The 17,259-nt window shown below is 50.4% G+C and overlaps 1 protein-coding gene across 4 annotated transcripts in view; it reads right to left on the reverse strand.

The window, feature by feature from the left end:
• SH3RF1 (SH3 domain containing ring finger 1) overlaps window positions 1–17,259 on the reverse strand; it is a 162,782-nt gene that overhangs the window by 3,089 nt on the left and 142,434 nt on the right. For all 4 annotated transcript variants that reach the window (XM_059926727.1, XM_059926726.1, XM_059926729.1 and 1 more), the window contains exon 11: window positions 8,278–8,576. In XM_059926727.1, coding sequence (XP_059782710.1) covers window positions 8,278–8,576 — 299 coding nt within the window. The remainder of the gene's footprint in view (window positions 1–8,277; window positions 8,577–17,259) is intronic.

Raw genomic sequence — 17,259 nt, forward strand, 5'->3', positions numbered from 1 at the left:
GAGAGATGGGGGAGAGAGAGAGAAATGGGGGAGAGAGAGAGAGATGGGGAGAGAGATGGGGGGGAGAGAGAGAGAGATGGGGAGAGAGATGGGGGAGAGAGAGAGATGGGGGAGAGATGGGGGAAGAGATAGAGATGGAGGAGAAAAGGGGGAAGAGAGAGAGATGGGGGGAGAGATGGGGGAAGAGAGAGAGATGGAGAGATGGGGAGAGAGGGAGAGATGGGGGAAGAGACAGAGATGGGGGAGAGATGGGGGAGGAGAGAGAGATGGGGGAGAGATGGGGAGGAGAGAGAGATGGGGGGAGAGAGAGATGTGGGGAGAGATGGGGGAAGAGAGAGAGAGATGGGGAGAGAGATGGGGGGAGAGAGAGAGATGGGGGAGAGATGGGGGGAAGAGAGAGATGGGGGAAGAGAGAGATGTGGGGAGAGATGGGGGGAAGAGAGAGAGATGGGGGAGAGATGGAGGGGAGAGAGAGAGAGATGGGGGAGAGAGAGATGGGGGAGAGATGGGGGAGAGAGAGAGATGGGGGGAGAGAGAGAGAGATGGGGGGGAGAGAGAGAGAGATGGGGGGAAAGAGAGAGAGAGAGATGGGGGGAGAGGGGAGAAGGAGGGAGGGGAAGCAGGAAGGAGGAGGGGGGGAGAGACAGAGTGGGCTTAGTCACAGCTGCTCGGAGTTGGGCAAAGCCAGTGCACGCGCCTGAGACGCTGACAGAACAGGACGGAGCACAAGTTTGCCTATAATGTTGGTAAAATGACTCAAAATGCCACCGTCCCCTGTTGAGTAGAGACTTGGCATGAACAATGTTTGGGTGTGCGTAACGGTCCACAACTGACCAGGGGCTGACTAAGGAAATCCTGCCCTAAACACCCCAATTCTCCCTGGGGCAAGTTGTCCCAAGGTCCACACAGGGTGGGGAGGACCGAGACCACCAGTTCAATCCACCACCACCAGCAAGGAGGCCGGCATCCAGAACTCAGTTGGTCTGACATCTGTGTCCGTTTCTCCACTGGTTCTCAACTCAGGTATCAGTGGGAAAAGATGTAATTATTACTGAAAGATTCCAGAAGCCTTGCTGGTTTAAGGTCATCTACCCCCTGCTTCCATGCTTCTTCGTTTCCTTCTGCAAAATTATGGTTAGGAGCCAGGGAAGCCAGAGGGAGGTGAGCTGCCTTACACACTGTGCGTGCTCCCCGCCCGCTCCAACAGAGTCCTGTGACAATGACGGCCTCTCGGTCCTGAGGTGGGGTCCTAACGGGCGTGCGGCTGCCACCCGGCTGTCTCCCGGGAAACCAGTCCCACACTGTCAGCTGACGCATCACCCTGTGGACAGGACTACATGCCGGTAACAGACGTCTCTTCCCATAAGCCAGCGGGACCACCTGGAAAGGCGTCTTCCAGCCCCAGTCAAACCTTTACACAACTGCAGCTCAGGCTGACATCTGGACACTCATCCTAACAAATAGCCTAAGCCAGAATCACCCACGTAAGCTATTCCCAAATTCTCAACCCACAGAACTATGAAATAATACATATTTACAGTTATTTTAAGCCACTGAGTTTTGGAGGTAATGTGTTATACAGCAAAAGATAACTAATAAATAATTTCTCCCTGTCTCATGCTAATTAGTCAGTCTTCAGCTACAAAAGTGGTTGAGTTTCTACTCTCATTTGGGTCTCGAAGTCAGAGAATGAATTTATAGCCTCACAGGAATTACTCTTAACAGCAAGTAGAGAACGTCATGGGTGAAAAGTTGGTCATCAGAACCCATTCTACAGAACCGCCCCAAACTCAGGAAAGCCATCTGGGCCCAGTCCTTTCGGAAGACTGCGAGTTTCACCAGCCTCCATTCCATAAAAACCAGAATCCACTCATGTGAAGACCTGAGCAACAGCCCCAGGCTATGACTCTATTAAAAAAGGCATCTCTGCAAAGGCCCAGGGGCCACCCCCCCAATTCCCGAGCAATCCTGGGCTCAGGAGCCAAACTATCCTCCAGGCTCTGGACCAGAAGCATGGCACGGAGGCTGCCTGATTATCTCCAAGAAAGGTCCAGAGAACTGAAACACGAGTACTGACAGGTTTTAATCAAGCTTGGAGGAGGGGGGGGGAGGCCTGGCCTCGTGGGAGAAGTGGGCCTGGGGGTCCACGCAGCCTTTGGGGCCATTCGGAGCAGCTTCACTGTGGCGGCCATCGCCGCTCGGGCCTCAGTTTTCTCATCTGTGGAGTAGGACTGCAGGGGCCGGAGCAGGTAGCGTCAGGTGATGTGTGGAGAACACAGGCGGGACGCACCCAGGAAGGTGTCTGTCACAGAGCTGACGGCCCAAGTGCCAGCCCCCAGCACGATCGTGTGGCTCAGGCTACAGCGGGCGGGGGCCTGGCTCTTCAACGAGGTGACCGACAGCCGCCTCTACCGGGGAACGACTCAGACCACACCCTGAAGGAGAACGTCCTCACAACACACTGACAAACTTTAGAACGACAGAGTTAGGGCTCTGGAACCCCTTCTCTGACAGCTTCCCAGTGTGGACTAATCTGAAGGAAGGACTCCAGATGAGAAGACTTCTCAACTCCGATGCCAACAGGCTGAAGGTCCACGTAAACACGCATGCTGCCGGGACCTCCCTGGCGGCCCAGTGGTTAAGACTCTGCCCTTCCAATGCAGGGGACGCGGGTTCGATCCCTGGTCGGGGAACTAAGATCCCACACGCCGCGGAGCAACTCAGCCCGCGCGCCACCACCACTGAGCTTGTGTGCTCTGGAGCTCTGGGACCCGCGCAGCACAACGAGAGGAGCCTGCATAACACAAGGAAGAGCTCATGTGCCGCAACTAAGACCCGATGCAGCCAAGTAAATAAATAAATAAATAAATATTTAAAATTAAAAAAAAAAAAATCCATGCTGCCACTTGGGGCACGTTGAAATTTGAGCAAAGCTTTATAATTATGGAAAGAAGCGTACAAGTGACTCAAATCATATTCACAGTAGCTCTCTGATGAAATGTATCCCCACCGGGTCCTCTGCCAGCTGCCTTACAGGTGAAATGGAACAAAAACATTTCTTGAAAAAAGTGAATAGTTTTAATATTTGCATTTTAAAAACTGTACTAAACCAATTTTGTCAAACATTTTCTGAACTAGAACTGCTGCTAGGCTAAGACCACCATCTTCCTGTCGAGCCCCCAGGGCAGTGGATGTTCACCGCTAAGTGACGGGCCTCCAGGGCAGATATGAGTGGGAACTTCCACCTGGGGCTGTAGGGAGACCAGCCGGTGCAGCAGAGACTCTGCTGGGAGGCTGGATTTGGCCTCCAGGGGGTCTGCACCAGCTTTCCAATGCAGACGCTCAAGGCCAACAATGGGCCCAGCCGGCCACCGGCTCAGGTGCGGAGGAGCTTTGCCAAGTGGATGTTCGGCAACCCCCGGCAGACGTGAGCACAGCCGCCGGGCCCCTGGGTGATGCTGGGCTTGATCTGAGCCTCAGGGGCCAGACTTCCTTCCCATGACCGCCACAGGACCTGGGGTCCACCTCCAAGTCTGCACTCCGGCCACGCCGCTGTGTCCCCTCCCACCTGACCAAACAACCTGCCTGTCCTCCCGCCTCACATCTCCCGTCCCCATTCCATTTTGCAAAGAACCGAAATACTAACTTTAACTGCCAGCTCTATTTGTAGCTATTTCTGGCTCAAAACTCCTTACGGCTTCCCAGCGCCTCTGAGTTAGGTTATTCCCCAGGCTGGTGTGTGAAGCCCTCAGTGACCAGCCTCAATCTCTCTTTATAGCTACAGCTACTATTATCCCCACAAATGTGCCAAGCACGCCTCCACACGGGGACACTCCCCCAGGCGTGGCCTCTCTCCCCACCCCATGTCTTGGCTCACGTGGTCCCCTGGGGACTCTCTCAGACAACCTCCGTGCCGGCCCACGCCTGACTGGCCTCTCAAAGCCTGGCTCCCACCTGCCCCGCGGCTGCAGGTAACTTCACACCTGACCAGATTCCAGAAGCTTCGGCACTTAGCACAGTCTACACTGCATCACCACCAGCTGCATCCCTGCCTCATTCATTCGGCCAGAACATGAGCTGCTTCAGGGGCGAAGTGATGGTAAGCTCACCGTATGCGCCTCACACCACCGAGCACAGTACATACATATGGTCATTCTTAATAAGCATGCCGAATGACAAAAATAAAAGTCCTGATCGTACAGGAAAACTACATTTTAAATGGACAGAGCTCCTCAAAAAGGAATGAAATTCTGACAGACACAAGTTACAACGTGGATGAACCTTAAAAACATCATGCTAAGTGAAATAAGCCACACACAAAAGAACAAATATACAATTTCACTTATGAGGTTTGCACAACAAACTCATACAGTCAGAAAGCAGAATGAGGGTTGTCAGGGGCTGAGAGAGGAGGGAACGGGGAGTTAGTGTTGAATGGGATGATGAAAAAGCTCTAGAAATGGACAGTGGTGATGGTTATACAACAGTGTGAAGGTACTTAATGCTACTGAACTGTACACTTGGAAAAAATGGTAAATTTTAATGGTATTTGATTACAATTTAAAAATTAAGATAAGTGAATTTAAAAATTAATGGAAAGATGAAAGAAAGCAAAGAAAGAAAGAAGAAGGAAGGAAGGGAGGGAGGAACAGAGAGAGGGAAAGGGAAAGAGAGAGAGAGAGAAAGCGAGAGAGAAAGCAAGAGAGAGAGAAAGCAAGAAAGGAAGCAAGAAAGAGGAAAAACCACCCAAAGCTGCGCGGTGCTTGGCCGCTGGGATGCATCTCCTACCCCCTCTGGACAGAGCCCTGGGGTCACTGTGGGACGTACAGAGTGGCTCACAGACCTGGCCCTAAATTGGCCTCGGCCTCTTGCTGGCTGTGTGACGCTAAATGAATTTTTGGTGATAATGACCAGGGTGGAATTTGAGAAAAAGACGCTTGCTGTATAAAGAAGCTTCACTGACATCCCAAGGGCAGTCTTCCCGCTCTGGGCTAAGGTATTCTGGCTTCTGACTAGATGAGCACTTGCAGTCTTTTATTAGCACGAATTTTCTATTTCCTTAATTTTTCTGGTCTCTCTCATGTTCTCTGTAGTTTGTGCATTTTTGTTTCTAACCTCTCCTGGTTTAGCCCAAATTGCACACCCTGTGACCCTGGGAAGCACCCTGTCCAGCTCCCTGGCCTGGGGGTGCCCTTCACTGCTTTCTGCCAGTTGCGACAGCAAACTGCTATCCAATTAAGTACTTCACTGGCAAAACCAAACTCACTCGCTTTGTAGTTTGCTTGAAGTCCGAGTGAATTATGTCCATTGCTTCACCCAGTGGGTTCACTGTCACGGGCTCAAATTAATCATGCTGTTTAAGCCCGACCGCCTTTCTGTAAATCTCTCTCTATCCAATTTGTATGTTTCCAAGAATTCTAGCATAATCCCTCATCAAAGATCAGAGGTTCTTTGCCAATTTAGCAGATGGGCTTATAGGTATGTGGTTATCAGTTTAATTCCTAAACTTAAAAATATACAGAGATGACTTGCTGTGTCTCCTTAAGCCCTTTATCTGTAATTTTTTTTTTAGTAGGAAAAAAAACTGTCACATGCCCTTTCTTTTATTTGCCATCCCTTCTGAAATATTTCATTTCTACTTTCTCTTTGCAATTTCCTAATTTTTTTTTTCCCAGTCCCTCCAAAATAGAGCCTAAAACATCTGTTCTGTTATTTCCACTGTCATCAATTCTATTCTGTCTCCAGGATATAACATTTCTTGCTTGTTTTCTTCAGTGTCTCTAACAAACACAGAAGAATCCTTTTGTTCCTCAGAGAACAGTCTCAGCTGACACCAAGATCTGTCAACACACCTCCAGGCCCCTCCTTCCTTACTGTGAGATGCTTCTGTCTTTCTGTCCTGAGAATGCTTCTTCCCCCTGACAGCACTGGGCACCCTGGTCCCATTCTTTCATTTGAGATTTATGGGGCAGGGTCATGGTTTGAGAGAAAATTTTATTCCTGTTCTCATTCCCATCTGTAGATGAATCCTATCTCATACTGGACCGATGTTAGACACTGAAAAATATTTCAGTGAAATTCTACCAGGAAAAATTCTACCAAAAGAACCTCAGGCTTCCGCGCTTTGTGGGGGCTGGAGTCGTGATTTTTAGATTGTGAATCGAGGCCTCTGAGATCCTGAAATGCTTCCTGAATTAGACTGATGTGACAGTTAATCTTCCCTGCATTTTTAGCATGTAGTACTTTTTATTATGTTGAAAGTTTTGAAATACCGAAACAATCAATCCCTAAATGATGTCCTCAGTAGCTTTTGAGCAACCAAAAAATCTCATTCCCAGTGGACAACAGGATAATAGACTGTTTTCCTATTCTACTTGTTTCCACACAGTTTTCCTGTTGTTTTTATAGTCAGGCAGACCTAAGAATCCAAGTTAGATACATAACATCACCCGCGCTGTATGAAGGCAAAAGGGCTGGGTAAAGTCGGTCAGGTTGGCTATTATGTTCAATATTCCAATAAGCACATGGATTATAAAAATATAAACGCGGGGCAGAAATTCTCTCCCAAGAGCACTTCCCCACTTGTAAAGATGGAAATGGTGCTATACAACACCCGGAAGAGGATTCCAGCACGCCGTGCCCCCTCCGTCCCATCCGTAAATCCTCCCCGCTCCCTGTCTGGGGGGCAGCCTGCCCCTGAACGGCTGTCACCTGCCTGCACCCGCGGCCCCTCCTTTGCAGACGCTCTGGACAGCAGGAGCCCGCTGTGAGCAAGGAGCTCCTTGAAGAGGAAGGGGCTGGGATGCAGAAGCTCACAGACCGCGTACATCTGGCGTCTGGAAAGGAACGTGTGCTCGGGGAAGTAAAGTGTCACTCGGAACAGTCACGCCGCCACCACAAATGACAGGGGAGAGGGGGAGGCTCAGGGCTCAGGGGGGAAACTGCCCATCAGTGCCTGGAGGTGAGGAGCTGCCTCTGGGACTGAAAGAAAGGAAACAAGCTGCTGGACTGGCACAGAGGTGCGAGCCCTGGAAAGCAGAGAAACACCGCGGGGAAGAGTGAGACTCGCGGAATAAAGAATGACGTGAATTTGGGGCAGGATTTCAAAGCTTTACTGAGAGCCCGACAGATGAGGGGAAAGACACAACGATTTTATTGGCGGGACAGGAACACTTTTTAGGGTAACGTCTCATTTCAAAACTGGTTTTATAAGGGTCAGAAATACAAGAAATTATTTTACTTTGCCATAAAAGTACACAGTAAATTGTGTACTTTGTACTCAAGGTGCATAGATTGTTTGACGAATTCTTTCCCAGGTTATTTTTGAGTAATAAAGTATGCCCCCCGAGTTGTCTGAAGGAAAGCCTCAGATTTTGGTGGGTACAAGTGTTCATCTGAAATACAGAGCTAAGGTAAATTTAAGTCATTTCAAAGTATAACACTTTATAGTAGTTTTCGAATAAGTAAGAGAAAATGCTGCTCCAAAGGCAACACCTCCACAAACTAGAAATTTGCTTTATTTATGAGACGCAGGGACAGAGGGAATAAAGCTTACAGTGACAGACGGCACCTTTTAAAGCACGCATTTATATATTTCTGTGTTATGGGAAAACAGTCCCCTATTTTTAGTGTACTTCATGGTGTCTTCCCGGGCAACGAACTGTGCCGTGTTTCTAATTCGTACGATCCTAGTAGGCTTTTGTCTTATTTAGTAGGTTTTCTCTCCTAATGCGCTCCTATGAGCCCCAGCAGCGGAATCAGACACGTTGGCTCCCGTGTGTAAATTACGGTGACTCAGGGCCACAGTCACGGAACGGGGCTCGTCATTCTGCGGGTATCGGAACGCAGTCAGCGGGTCAGGAGGGGGTCAGGCCGGGAGAACTCGGCCGCCCTCTGGCTCAGGAAGAATCTGAAGCGGACGGTGAGGGGGCAGATCCTCCAGGTGCTTTACAACTAGCAGGTGGTGACATGAACCTCTGATGAAAAGGCCAAACATGAAACGAGGGCGGAGGGCTGGCCCTGAACGAGGAACGCAAGGAGCGGGGCCGGGGCGGCGGCGACCCACAGCCCCGTCGGGGACAGTGCTGGAGACACGGACGGAAAGGGGGTCACAGCCCCGCGGGGCGAGAACACGGAGCGAACGGCAGAGGCGGAGCCCGTCACCCCAGGGGGACCGGGGCCAGGCTGGCCGTCACCACGGACCCAGCGAAGGAGACGTGAGGCCCCTTGGACGCCGCAGACCTGCCGGCTCCCCGGCGGCCGTGACCGCGGACTCACCTTTCACAGACCGCAGGCCTCGCGTCACCGGCCGCCGGGCCCAGGGACGAGCAGGGCTGCCGCGGCGGTGGCGCCACCGGGGCCGAGTCCAGGGAGCAGGTCCGGCGCTGCGGGCCGGGGGCCGGGGCCGGGGCGTCGGCATCACAGGGCCCGGGGCAGGCGCAGGGGGCGCCGGGGGCCCCGGGCAGCAGCTCGGCCCCCGGCTCGACGTCCAGGGTGGGCGAGGCCGGCGGCGACCCCCGCGGCTTGCGCTTGGTGGAGGCCCCGGAGAGCAGCTTCAACAGCCCCTTTCTCTCTTTCTAGAAAAAAGAAAAAAGCACGTGAGTCGAAGACATGGTTCTGTTGCTGCAGTTTGAAGCTCCGATGTGAGCTTTCGAGGGGCGCCTGTGGGTGTCTGGGGACTCTCGGTCCGGATCGTGGGGGCCGTGTGTTCACCTGCCCTTGGCCTCCCCCGCACCTGCCCGGGCTTCTTCCTTAGTTCCGGACGTTCCCCTGCTCATCAGCACCCTCCTCGGAGGAGGTAAGACAAGCAGAGAAAAACAATGTGAAACCCAAATCCCACCTATTCACTTCCCAGGCCTGGTGAAGGCAAAGTAGCACTTCAAGACAAAATGGAAATTTCAGATTATGGCTTTAATTTCCTGCAATTCTGCCAACCCTAGCTCTAATTCTTGTGTGCTGAATTAGCATAAACCTGTTCCCACTTCTACAGCCACAGACCTGATGCTTATCATTTACAGGGGTGATGCCTTTTTTGTTTTTTGTCTGAGCCGCGCAGCATGCGGGATCTTAGTTCCCCAACTAGGGATTGAACTCGCGCCCCCTGCAGTGGAAGTGCGGAGTCTTAACCACTGGGCCGCCAGGGAAGTCCATGGAGGGGATGGGTGATGTTTTGATCCAAGTGTTTACTTGTCACCACCCTGATGAAATTAAACAAACCAATAATAACAGAAGTCAAACCATTTCTATTGTGCAAGTACTTCCTTGATTAAAAAGCCAAAAACAACTCCACAAAATTAGAAAAAAAAAGCTTCAGTATAATAAACATTTTTATGTCTCTTTTCTGCAAGCAAGCATACAAATAAGAATTTTTCCTAGCCATCTCACAGAAGCCATCTCGTGGCTCTTTGTCTCTCTTGATGCTTTTGGTCTTTGCTCTGCTAGGAAACCAGATAGAGGGCTGGCTCTCCTCCGTACCCAGACCCCAAGTGTCAGTGTTCTTCTGATGCCCAAGCATAGGTTAACAATCATCACTTTAAATTGTTTTACTAAGATGTCAACTACATCATCAGGTCCTCTGACTCAAAACATGGCCTGAGAATAGAACACTGCAGAAAAATAATTCTTTAGAACACTCTCTAGGCAAATTGGGATTATTAAGGTCTACTAACAGGGAAGCAGAATTATGAGGGGCCCTTAAGGAGACAGAACACTGAGTAATTTTTCCTGAATACTGAGCTAGTTCAGACTCAGTAAAAGTCCCTTGGGGGAGGCATAATAACACAGTTTCATTAGAGGCAGGCTGGCAGAAAGAGGAAGAAACAAAAGTAATCATGTATCAGATGAACAAGCATCCCAGGGGGTCTGCACGCCCAGGCCCCATTTAGCTATAGCTGCACACGGCACCTGTAACACCCAGGGCAGGAATGAAGGGGGGAGGGGAGGGCTGTGCTGGACCATTTCTGTTTGTCGGGGGCTCAGGCTGCAGAGCTGGCGCATCAGCCCCCCACCCCTTCCCCTCCCTCCTGGGGAAGGTTCCCTTGCATCTTTAGTCGGGCCGGGCCTCAGCCACACCTCTCTGGCTTCTGCTTCACCCCTTCACCTTCCGTAGGGCCATGTGTGCACTGCAGTGAACGGTCCCACATCCCTGGCCAGGTACCCGAGCCTGCATGTCCTACGGCGCCAGTGCCGAGAGCAGGACGCGGATGAGCTGGCAGAGGACGGGGGATGGGAAGCAAGTTGGCCGGAGCCAGGGCTGAGGAAGGAGAAGAGGACAGTCTGCACTCCACAGGGCAATGGTGCCTCCATCTACACGGCGGCCCGTGAGGGGGAAGGACACACCTGCGGGCACATCTGCCCCTCCTCTGAGGGAGCCCGGGGTCTCGGGGCCAATCAATGAGCTGGGAAGAACGTCCCGCCTTGCAGGTCCTCAGCGGTCCCCGCTGGGACATCAGGAGGCACACGAGAGCCCCGGGGCCCCACAGGTCTACCGAGAACACAGGCTGGTGATAAACTCAGTCTCAGGAAACCACCGCTAAAGACTCTTCCTAAAAGCTCAGTCCCGATGCCAGGAAAACAGTTAACTGGATGCCTCTCGGGGAACAGCCTCGAAAGTGATTAAGAAGAAAGATGACTTTGTTCCTCTAAAGGGTCACACACATGAAACGCAGCTCCAGTGACTTCCAGGGGATGTGTGGGGAGGGGATGGGGATGGGGCGGGGATGGGGATGGGGATGGGGGTGGGGATGGAGATGAGGATGAGGATGGGGATGGGGATGGGGGTGGGAGTGGGGGTGGGGGGATGGGGATTGGGATGGGGGGATGGGGATGGGGGGATGGGGATGGGGATGGGGATGGGGGGATGGGGATGGGGATGAGGATGAGGATGGGGATGGAGATGAGGGCGGGGATGAGGATGTGGGTGGGGGTGAGGGGATGCGGGCAGGGATGGGGCACTGGCATGGAGGGACGCTGCCCCGGGTCCAGGAGCCGGGCTGTGAATACCATATTCCAGCGTTTCCATGATAGCAGAACACTGAGCCTCTTGAGAGAGTTTTGCAAACTCAGACATGTATCATTAAGGGCACGTTTGTTTCTCAAAATACAACAGCAGAAATGAAAACTACGGATGAATTAATAACAGCTACACTTCAGCAAAGCAATTTTTAAAATGTCATGTTAGCATGCACAGAAAAGGGCATATCTTTTAACATAAATCTTCATAATTCTTCTCCTGTGGGTTTTTCCAAGAAACTATTCCTAGATGTATAATGTTTTTGCAGTCATAATTCCTCTTCAGAAGATTTCATCATTTAAAATCACATCTCATATGAAAACAAAAAGCTATTTGGGTCAGGAAATCATCACCAGATAGCCAGAAAGAGTTTCATATATAAACATAATGTCTGAACTTAAAGTTAATAAGTCTGTATTAGTCACGCTGCAGAGGCTGGGGACACTATGGAAACGCCACGTCAGAGCTCCTTCCCAAGCAGAAATAAATTGCATTTGAACTACTCACCATTACCCACACCCGAGCCTGCCTTCCTGTCTGGTCTGCTGTGCCCTGAGATGCACAGAGAACGTAGCAAGAGGGAGTCTTCTGGAACTTTGGTATCAAAAATCTACGTCGTCAGGCTCCCAACGATAAAGAGGTGCTGTTCATGGGTAAGGCACCTCCGACACCTAATTCACACCATTGTCTGATGATAATCACTCGTTTTTTAAGCGAGTATTTACTGAGCATCGAATGTGATGCCTCAGTGCCCTGGGCTCTGGGATCACAGCAGTGAACCTGCAGCAAGAAGCTCACACCCTCCGCCAGAGACGCAGCCCTGCGGGCACACAGGCGCTCACAGGAAACCCAGCAGGGCCGGGGGAGGACGACGGGGTGCTGGCCCCAGTGGACGCGTGGCTCAAGAGGCATCGTGCATGGAGAGAGGGAAAGGCCACGTGAGATTCCAGACGCGATTACACGCCACTGGGCTCAAGAACCCTGCTCAGTGCTTCTACAAGTCTCCACGCTTGCTCCTGACACCCACCTGATGGAACAGGAATCAGTACTGTCCTCATCGCCTAAGGCTCACCAGCGGTCATCACTGTCAGGGGTGACGTGGGCTTTCACCCGAGCCCGCCCTCCGCTCCGGTGAGCTCAGGGCGGCCACGTCTCTGGAAGCACCTCTGCCCCGGGGACCGTCCACCCGGGCTGCAGGCCACAGAGGCCAGGGGGCCGAGCTCTGCGGGCGGGTGTGCACCTTCCAGACCCGGCTCAGCGGGCGGGAACTGTGATTCAGACCACTCGGCAGGGAGGGAACTTCTTCTCCTTAAGACAACAAAACAGTTTCAGACGAAACTGCTTCAACAAAACAGCCAAGCCACAGACTACCCTGTTTCTGACAGCGAAACACGAGCTGGGAGGAAGGAAGATCGAGGAGCAAAGAAAGCCACGAGCAGGGACTTCAGGACGAGTGTTCAGGAGAGAAGGAAACGGGCACTGAAACCCTAGATGGATGCTCCAGTTAAGAAACCCAAGAATGGGACTTCGCTGGTGGTCCAGTGGTTGAGACTCCGCGCTTCCAATGCAGGAGCCATGGGTTCGATCCCTGGTCGGGGAACTAAGATCCAGAGGGCAAAACATAAAATTCAAAACAAGAAAAAAAAAAAAAGGAAACCCAAGAATAACAGCAAGGGTCCTCAAGCATCGGCACAGTGACGAAGAAGGGGACAGTTGTTAGGGATCTGGGGCACTAAACTGGACGTGGAGGAAAGCCACCTTCCAGGAACATTCCAGGACATGTTCCAGGAGCCTGGGGACCAGCACCACTCGGCTGGTGGGCTTGGGAACAAAGGACAATATGGGGAAGTTACTCCCAGCACCTGAGGGACTAGGGAGGTGGGCGGAAGGAAGAGGAGGGCATCAGAGATGGATTCTTCTCTTCTCCTGTTGTGAGATTAGGACAGTTGAGCTAATTAAACCATCAGGCTTTAATTAGAGGCCATTAGACAAGCTCTAAGCAAACCAGCCCTCCGCCTGCAGACGCCTCAGGGTTGAGAAATCCACACCCAGGACAACCAGTCACAGAGGACCGGTCCTCCCCAAATAAGGTGACACTTAACCTGTAGCCAATCACATAATTTCCCTGCTTTGTTTCTGCATCTTCTCTATAAAAGCCTGGCCCTCAGCTCCTGGCGGGTGTCTCCTGACCACTCCCACTGTGGCACTGCCTGATTTGAACAGAATTTTGCTCAAATCAAACTGTTACATTTTTTTAAATGCCTCAGTTATGTTTCAACAGAACTCAGAGTTTATAAGAACAGCCAATTACATAATTGGTGCTAATGAAAAAGATTTTATTTCTAGATGAAAGCTTAATAGACCAAAGTAATATTTGCTATATTTTGGTATCTAGGGGAAAAAAGCATTTCTACACCACCATATTAGTGGTTTTCTTTGAAACCCTGGATCACATTTAGGTTTTAGATGTCTGGATCTTCTCTAACTTCTAAATAAATATGCAGAAGTTAAAGAAATTTATAACTAGAAAACAATAAAAAATGTATGTATATACATATACATGAGTATCTCATAAGGACTGAGAAATACATTTGCCTGGAGACGAGCTGATCAAATAATGAAGCCTTTAAACGGAGCATGAAGTTAGAAAAATGTCCAGATAAGTGGTTAAACTGATAACCGTAAAAGCTGTCAGAGGTCTTACAGAAAGAAGAAAAACAGTGGTAGAAACGCCCAGAGTTTCAAACAAGAACAAACTGAGATGATGTTTGGAAACATATGACAGAGCTTCCAATACCTATTTATCAAACCACACAACACAGTTACCGACAGAGTTAGCTAGAGATTTCACGTCGGGGCAAAAACACGTTTCTGAGAGTTGGTGAGCGAGGACTTCCAGACAAAATACTGTTCAAGAGGAACAGCTCTGAGCACACGTGGGAGTGACCCGCCACGTGGGGCAGTCTGGCAGCACCCCGAAAGGGCCCCCGTGTGCAGAGGGAAGGGCACGATGGATGGGCCCTCATCTGGGGGAGAGCTTATGTACATGGGTGAGGCCGATCACAGAAGGACAAGGAAGACAGAAATAATGAGGGAATTGTCAGAAACCTAGATAGTGGCTGCAAGTCCCAACTAAAACTAGAATCTCTGATACACTTAGAATCTCGGATACACTTTTCCCTTGACTTGCTGATAATTTTCTTTTCATATTTATTTATTTATGTATTTGGCCGTGTCGGGTCTTAGTTGCAGCACTCAGGATCTTCTGTTGTGGTGGGCAGGCTCTTCCTTGTGGCGCACGGGCTCTAGGGCGCGAGCTCAGTAGTTGCGACGCTCGGGCTTAGTTGGCCCGCGGCATGTGGGATCTTAGTTCCCCGACCAGGGATCGAACCCACATCCCCCGCACTGGAAGGCGGATTCTTAACCACTGGACCACCAGGGAAGTCCCCGACTTGCTGATAATTTAATCTCACAGAAAGCCGAGCTAACTGCAACGTAGGGTCTAACTCTGATCACCTGGGGGAAAGGCAGAGCCCAGGGGCAGAGATGTCCAGCTGGTGAGGACTCGGAAGTAAGTGCCCACAAGACAGACTGCCCGTGGTCAGGCTTGAACTCTGAAGTGTAAAAGAACTGATTTTAAAAGTTCCAAGAAAATATACGCATGACCTGAAACTGAGAAGGAAAGATGCTTCAAGAGCAATGGGAGGGCTTTCCAGAATGAGGTTCTAAGCACACAAATGCGAACTACCTCAGCGGATGAAAATGCAGAGGCACCTAAAGGCACTGATGTGATGCCCCAGGAAGCGGCCAAAAGGACTCCACAAAAAGATCAGGAGAAGGGCCCTAAGAAGAACATATCACAGCCGTGGCAATTCAAGAAGCTGAAGGCCAGAATGAGCTTAAACTGGCAAAAATGCTAATGACCAAAAAAAAAGTGTGTGTGTGTGTGTAGGCAGTGCTGCTTAAAGTTACGCTTGAGGAAGGAAGAACGAGAGAGACGCGGAGCTGCCGTTTGGGGTGGATGGCGGTCCTCAGACACAGGAAGAAAGGGAAGGGCCACCTTCCAACGGGAAAGGAAGAACAAAGCCCCTTGACAGGAGGGAAATGGGGGAGGAGACTGGGATTTAGAGATCAAACCACTCCTCCCCACAGGCTGAATGCACCCCAGCGGACAGAGGAAATGAACAGCTGAAATTCAACCAATAATCTGACAGATCCTGGTGAACCTGGGACCAGGGTCAACGCAACAGGCCAAAGAAGGGCATGTCTAGTCCTCATTTTCATAAAGAAGACAACAACACGCCTTGCAGACCATCTGGAAAATCCTAGAACAGTGTATTCGATGAAAGGTTGACTTAGGAAAGGAAGTGAGATCGAGGAAGAGTCTCTGCCAGGAGAGGCTGGCTATAGTCAGTTACAGCAGAAACGATAGGGCAGCCGGGGAACAGTCTGGATGGAAGAATGAGAGACGCTCAGATCTCATCTGGCATCCGTCCAGCTCCCCCTGGATGTCCTGGGCAACAGGATGGAGCAATGCGGGCAAAGTGACACTCCTCATGCTAATCATGGGATCACTGAGTTTACAGTGACTGGGACAGTCTCTTTAGCAAGCTGGGAACATTAAATGAGGTGGCAGATTTAGAAAGGGACATTTGAAATCTGTGACATGAGGAATAGGGGAAAAATCCGTAGAGCGTAACCTTTCAAAAAAGAAGATAACCCGGGGTCATGTAGAAAGGAGATCATCATTTTTCTTTTTCTTTTTTTTTTTCCCCCTGCTGCACAGCTTGTGGGATCTTAGTTCCCGGACCAGAGACTGAACCCAGGCCCTTGGCATTGAGACTGTGGAGTCCTAACCACTGGACCACCAAGGAACTGAGATCGTCATTTTCTATGTATCTCCTCAAAACACAGAGCAAGGGTTTGAAGTCACAGAAGACAGGTGTGTGCTGAAGAAACTTTCTCCGAGTTGGAGGTTCCTGAAGGCGGCAAGGACGCCGTGGAGCTAGGGCACAGGGGCCACAGGGGTCCAAGCAGAGGCCAGTGGCCACTTGTCAAGGATGGGGACTCGGCAGGATAAACGTAAGGGCCTTATCAGTTGCTGCTGTAACCAATCACCCCAAACTTCATGGCAAAAACCCGGTGTCAGCAGGGCTGGGTCCCTCTGGAGGCACCAGGGGAGAATGTTTCCTTGCCATTTCCAGGTTCCAGGAGCTGCCTGCATTTCCTGGCCTGTGGTCCTCTCCTCAGGTCACTCTGCTCTCTGCTTCCGGCCTCACATCTCCTCGGGCCCTGATCCTCCCTCCGTTATATGAAGATCCTTGTGGTTATACTGGGCCCACCCGGATAATTCAAACATCTTTAAACCTTTCATTTAATCCCATCCAGAAGATCCCCTTTGCAATGTAAGGAAACGTATTCTCCAACTTCAGGGATCAGGACACGGACATCCTTGGGGAGCCATTATTCTGTCTAGCACAGGCGTGCTTCAGCCTCAGAGATGCCATGAATTCTTCCCTGGGAGGCCTGCGGCTGAAGAGTCTATTCTCCTCCGTGACAATGGCCCTGACACACCGTCCCGGAACCTTCAAATCTAAACTGTAAAATAATTCTTCTGAAGATACTGACAAAGTTGACCATGTCAGCTTGAGTACAAGTTTAACGTAGTTAATTATAAACACTGAACAGATACCAATCTTTTGCAAAAACACTCATGTTAACTCAACAATTAAATATTAACTTTTTAGTAGCCTGTAAAGTTTATTTCCTTACGAACCCCTGCTTACAGGCTTCCCTAACCATTTAAACAGAGCGACATACATGACCACGGAACCTGGTGATGACCCTAGAGCTGCAGGCCAGCTCTGGGGAAAAGGCACGAACACTGGGGGGAAAGTCATGATTACAATACAATTGCGCAGAATCTGCTGTCACTCTGCTCTTTCTGTGCACGTTTAATCACCAGGCATTTCCTTTGTCTCCAAACGCAACCAGAAGTTAGTCTTTCAAACACAGCTGCCCACTTACATCTTCTTTCAAATTCAGGCCCAAAGGAGAGGTTTTAAAAAGATCTATCAACTTAGAAAATAATTTCCCCCCTGTATTTCAAGTCAAGAGAAAAACTATCCACACAGATTATAATCAAACATAGTGTAGGAACAATAAATCCACAAGTAACACTTCTGATCAACCATTTCTAGCCCTTAGTATATCAAGTACATTTCTGCAGAACTGTTAACCAGAAGCAA

The sequence above is a fragment of the Balaenoptera ricei genome, chromosome 6 (genome assembly GCF_028023285.1).
Source record: "Balaenoptera ricei isolate mBalRic1 chromosome 6, mBalRic1.hap2, whole genome shotgun sequence".
In the NCBI taxonomy this organism is placed as follows: domain Eukaryota; kingdom Metazoa; phylum Chordata; class Mammalia; order Artiodactyla; family Balaenopteridae; genus Balaenoptera; species Balaenoptera ricei.